Source organism: Gymnogyps californianus, unplaced genomic scaffold, assembly GCF_018139145.2.
Source record: "Gymnogyps californianus isolate 813 unplaced genomic scaffold, ASM1813914v2 HiC_scaffold_443, whole genome shotgun sequence".
In the NCBI taxonomy this organism is placed as follows: domain Eukaryota; kingdom Metazoa; phylum Chordata; class Aves; order Accipitriformes; family Cathartidae; genus Gymnogyps; species Gymnogyps californianus.
In genome coordinates this window covers 5,623-10,974 of record NW_026114338.1, presented here as the reverse complement: position 1 = coordinate 10,974, position 5,352 = coordinate 5,623, and the positions used below count along the sequence as shown (strand labels likewise).

At 67.0% G+C, this 5,352-nt stretch overlaps 1 protein-coding gene across 1 annotated transcript; it reads left to right on the top strand.

Annotated features, from left to right (window-relative positions):
- Nucleotides 1–115: 115 nt before the first annotated feature.
- On the top strand, nucleotides 116–3,840 carry DGAT1 (diacylglycerol O-acyltransferase 1). Its single transcript, XM_050914516.1, has 13 exons — nucleotides 116–205; nucleotides 291–396; nucleotides 507–644; nucleotides 740–814; nucleotides 925–1,028; nucleotides 1,307–1,345; nucleotides 1,541–1,582; nucleotides 1,923–1,967; nucleotides 2,082–2,194; nucleotides 2,346–2,411; nucleotides 2,544–2,631; nucleotides 2,766–2,828; nucleotides 3,004–3,840. Exons 1-13 carry the CDS (start codon nucleotides 116–118, stop codon nucleotides 3,148–3,150), a joined length of 1,116 nt encoding a protein of 371 aa, XP_050770473.1. The 3' UTR covers nucleotides 3,151–3,840.
- The last annotated feature ends 1,512 nt before the right edge of the window (nucleotides 3,841–5,352 follow it).

Sequence of the window (5,352 nt, the reverse complement as noted above, 5' to 3'; positions counted from 1 at the left end):
GTGCCCCCCCTCCCGAGCCCCCCCCCCCCAACCCGGAGCCAGCGGGGATGGGGGCGGCTGCCGAAGCCCCTCACCCCGAGTCCGGGCTGCGGGGACGCGGTCCTGCCCGCTCGAAATGCCTTCCTCCTTCCTTCCTCCTCCTCTCTTTACAGTGGCCAACGCCTTTGTGGTGGTGGCCCTGGCCCTGGAGAGACGGCTGGCAGCGGTGAGCCCCCTGGGGTGGGGTGGGGTGGGGTGGGGGGGGCTGGGTGCCCCCCCTGCACCCCGATCTCATGTCTCTCTCCCCCCAGGGCTCCCTCTCGGAGCGGGTGGGGGCCGCCCTGCACGGCCTCAACCTCCTGGCCATCCTCTGCTTCCCCGCCGGCGTCGTGCTCGTGGTCACCTCCATCACCCCCGGTGAGGGGACGGGGGGCACGCGGGGAAGCCAGGCTCCCCCCAAGATTATGGGGGGGGGGGGGGCAGGATTTCCCCCCCCCCCCCCCTCACCGCCTCTCCTCTCCCCGCAGTGGGGGCCGTCTTCACCCTGGCCATCTACACCATCATCTTCCTCAAGCTCTTCTCCTTCAGGGACGTCAATAAATGGTGTCGGGAGAGGAGGGAGGTGAAAACAGCCCCCCCGGCCCCCGGGGACGGCTCGGCCGCAGGTACGGCACCAGGGAGGGGGGGGGGCTCACCCCGTTTTGGGGGGGCTCACCCCGTCTTGGGGGGGGCTGACGGCTCCTTTTCCCCCCTCTCCCAGCTGGGGGGGCCAAGAAAGCCAACGGGGACGTGGGGAAGAACAGGGTCACCTACCCGGCCAACCTCACCTACAGAAGTAAGTGCCCCCCGTGGGCACTGACCCACTCGGGGGGGTCCCTGAACCCCTCAGGGGTGGGGGGTTCCCTGGCTCTGCCCCACGTGCCCCCCGCCCCCCTCTCCTCGCAGATCTCTACTATTTTATCTTCGCGCCCACCCTGTGCTACGAGCTGAACTTCCCCCGCTCGCCCCGCATCCGCAAGCGCTTCCTCCTGCGGCGCCTCTTCGAGATGGTGAGGGGTCGGGGGGGGTCCGGGGGGGTCCTGTGTGTGTGTGTGGGGGGGGGGTTCCTGCTTGGGGTGGGGGTGTTGGGGCTCAAAGTTAGTGGGAACCTGCCCTCTGCTTCCCCAGCAAAGGCGGGGGGGGTGTCCCCCTGAGGTGGGGGGATGATGTGGGGGATGGAGGGGGGGGGTCCCTGAGGCAGGGGGGAGGATGGGGGGGGGGGGGGGTCCTTGAGCTGGGGGGGCCGGGGGCCCCTGCTGACGGCTCCCTCGCTGCCTCTCTCTTCCAGCTCTTCTTCATCCAGCTGCTGGTGGGGCTGATCCAGCAGGTATTGGGGGGGGGGGCAATGGGGGGCTTCACTCTGGGCCCCTTCCCTGGGGGTCGGGGGAGGGGGGGCTGAGCTGGGCCCCTCTCCCTTCTCTCTGCCCCCCCTGTACCCGGGGGCTCTGCCAGCACGGGGCTGGGGGGCTCCCCCCCCCCGGCGGGGGCTGGCGCCGGGCTCCAGCAGCGTTTTCTGTTTCAGTGGATGGTGCCCACGATCCAGAACTCCATGAAGCCGTTTCGGGTGAGCGATGGGGGGCCCCCCCCGGGCAGTTGGGGGTCCCCCAGGGCCTGGTGACTGGGGGGGGGGGGGGGGCAGTGTGGGGCAGAGGCTCTGGCTCCCCCCCCCCCCCCCCCCCCAGCCTGGCCTCAGTGGGGCAGAGGCTGCCTGGCCCCAGAGCCAGCTCCAGGATCTGGCCAAGCTGCCCTCCCTCCTGCGTCTCCAACCCCTGGGACAGCCCCTGCCTGCCTGCGGGCAGCGAGCCCCCTGCCTGCCCTCCTCCTCCTCCTCCCTGCCTCCTGCCCTCTTCCCGGGCTGGCGCGGGGCCTGCGGGACAGGGGTGACGGGAGCCGATGCCTTGCAGGACATGGATTATTCCCGGATCATCGAGCGGCTCCTGAAGCTGGCTGTGAGTAACCCCTGCTGCCCCCCCCACCCCGCTCCCCCTGCCCCTGGGGTGGGGGTTAGAGGGGGACAGCCAGCCCCCCCCCCCCCCTCACGGCCTCTGCTTCCCCCCCCCCAGGTCCCCAACCACCTCATCTGGCTGATCTTCTTCTACTGGTTCTTCCACTCCTGCCTCAATGTGGTGGCCGAAGTGATGCAGTTTGGGGACCGGGAGTTTTACAGGGACTGGTGGTGAGTGGGGAGGGGGCCAGCGCTGTCCCCCAGTCCCCTCCTGTCCCCAGGCCATGGCCGGGTGTGTGTGTGGGGGGGTCCCTGCGGTGTGGGGTGGAGCGGGGACGCGGCAGCTCCCCCGGGCACGGCTCAGTGCCCTCTCTCCCCCCAGGAACTCGGAGTCGGTGACCTATTTCTGGCAGAACTGGAACATCCCCGTGCACAAGTGGTGTCTCAGGTAGGTGGGGGTCACAGGAGGGGACTGTGGGGGTGGTGTCATCCCATTCCCCCCCCCCCCCATCCCCTGCTCTTGGGGGGGGGGGCTGCGATGCCCCCCGGGGCCCCGCACTAACAGGGTGCTGCTTCTCAGGCACTTTTACAAGCCCATGCTGAAGCGGGGGGCCAGCAAGTGGACAGCCCAGACGGCCGTTTTCCTGGCATCTGCCTTCTTCCATGAGGTCAGTGCTGCTGCTGCCCGGCTCCGGGGGGGGCCTGCCTAGGCCCCCCCCCCCCCTCCTGTGTCCCTGCCTGGCCCCCCTAGAGCTCTGAGGGGTCCCAGCCTGGGGCTGGAGCTGACGCTGTGTCCCTGCAGTACTTGGTGAGCGTCCCCCTGAAGATGTTCCGGCTCTGGGCGTTCATGGGGATGGCGGCTCAGGTAAGCGGAGCCCTGACTCGGTGCTGCTGCGGCACCCATGGGTCCCCCGGGGAGAGGACAAGGGGTGGGCAGCGGCCTCGGGACGCCGAGGGCTGGAGGTGCAGGAGGGGTCCCGTGGGCTGGGGCACATCCTTTGCCGGCAGCGGTGGGGCTGAGGCTGCCCCATCTCATCCAGATCCCGCTGGCCTGGTTCGTCTCCAAGTTCCTCAGGGGGAACTACGGGAACGCGGCCGTCTGGATGTCCCTGATCATCGGCCAGCCCATCGCCGTCCTCATGTACGTGCACGACTACTACGTACTCAACTACGAAGGCAACCAGTGAGGCGGGCGGCCCACCCTCCCCTCCCACGGGACAGCGGGCGCACGGACCCTCGGACTGCGGCCGGTGCCAGCCCGAGGTGCCGCCGCCGCCGCCGCCTTGTATGTGTAGGGAATAGCCGGCAGGCGTTACTGCCCTCGTGAATTGAATGTCAGATCAACGCAATAGCCCCCGGGGGCCGGGGCCGGCCCCAGCTCTGCCCTGGGGACTGTGGGGCCTGGGCAGGAGGGAGGCAGGAGCTGCGGCTGCCTGGCCTCCGGCTGCCCTGGGGCTGCCGGGAACTGGCCTCCGGCCCCGGCTGCCCCTCAGCCCCCAGCAGCCCTAAGTGGCCTCCTCTGCGTTAAGGCACTTTAAGGACTGGCCCTGGCCTGGGACTGTCCCCGCCGTCCCTGTCACGCTGCCCAGGGGGGGTCTTTGCCCTGGCCCTGCCACTGCCGGAGCCTCCAGGTGGCCCCGGCACAACCCCTGCCTGGAGCTCGCCGCTGCGGTGGCTGTGCTGGCCGTGAGCCCTGGGTCTCTGTCTGCTCCGTCCCTGGTCAGCTGCCCATGCAGGCAGCTGCCCATGCAGGCAGCTGCCCGTGGCCCTGCCTTCTCCTTGCTGGGACCTGCTGCTGCCTCCCAGCCTTGCTCTGGTCTCACTCAGCCACTTTTTAACCCTTCCAGATTGTCTCTGTCAAATACCGAGTGATTAAAGTGTCTTTTTTTTTTTTTTTTTTTTTGCAAGCCTGGGCCCTAGCCCTGTTCCTTCCCCCCCCCCGCCCCTGCCTGCACCACAGACAGTGACCATGATGTCCCCCTCCTGCCTGCACTCCCCCCCTCAGTGGGGCAGGAGCAGGGGGTGCTGGTGGGGCCCTCCCTGCCCCTGAGGTTCCGCCAGGAATGAATCCACCAGCACCAACTCCCACCCTGCCCTTGCTGCCAGCATCTGGGTTCCACCTCCTCCCCTAGAAGGGTCCCCAGCCTCTCTGGGGATGGGTGCCACTATGGGCGACGGGCGCTGTGCTCCAGCAGCCCCGCTCGAGGGGCGAGGGGGCTGGGACTGGCCCTGCAGGGAGCAGGGGTGGACCCAACGGTTTGGGTTGGAAGGGACCTTTGAAGGTCATCCAGTCCGACCCCCCTGCCATGGGCAGGGACATCTCCCACGGGAGCAGGCTGCTCAGAGCCCCGTCCAACCGGGCCTGGAATGTTCCCAGGGACGGGGCATCTCCCACCTCTCTGGGCAACCTGTGCCAGTGCCTCACCACCCTCAGCGTAAAAAATTCTTCCTCAGATCTAGTCTGAATCTCCCCTCTTTCAGTTTAAAACCATTCCCCCATGTCCTATCGCTCCAGGCCCTGCTAAAAACTCTGTCCCCGTCTTCTCCAGCCCCGTCCAGTACAGAAAGGCGGCAGGAAGGTCTCCCCGGAGCCTTCTCTTCTCCAGGCTGGACACCCCCAACTCTCCCGGCCTTTCTCCGCAGCAGAGGGGTTCCAGCCCTCGGAGCGTTCCCGTCTCCCTCCTCTGGCCCCGCTCCAACAGCTCCCTGTCTGTCTTGCGCTGGGGACCCCGGGGCTGGAGGCAGTGCTCCCGGGGGGTCTGAGGAGAGCGGAGCAGAGGGGCAGAATCCCCTCCCTCGCCCTGCTGGCCACGCTGCTGGGGATGCAGCCCAGGAGACGCTTGGCTTTCTGGGCTGCGAGCGCACCTTGCCGCCTCACATCCCGTTTGTCACCCACCAGCATCCCCAAGTCCTTCTCGGCAGGGCTGGTCTCCATCCATCCGTCCGTCCGTCCATCCCCCAGCCTGTGCCGGGACTGGGGACTGCCCGGACCCAGGCCGCTTGTGCCGTAACACACGCACCCTCCACCCACGCCGGGCGCCTCGGGGGGCACCCCTGCCTGCTGCCCCCAGCCAAGGAAGAAGCCGCTGCTCCTGCTGTCCTGTTAGGGACATAGAAAATAAATTTTATTATTATCCATTTGAGATTTCTACACTGTAGTTGCATCACTAACCATGATCCTCATGAGAAGAATGCAGCTAAACGCCGTACCCCGACACAGACACAACAGAGATCAGCCTTGGTCCATCGCCACAGAGTGTGATATTGTTACTGCACAGAGAAAAAAAAAAAAAAGGAACCTACGTTTTTGCTCTTTTTTTCTTTTTTTTTTTTTTCCCATACTGAACAGAAATAAAAATAAAATTCCAGAGCGCCCCCCCCACCCCCGC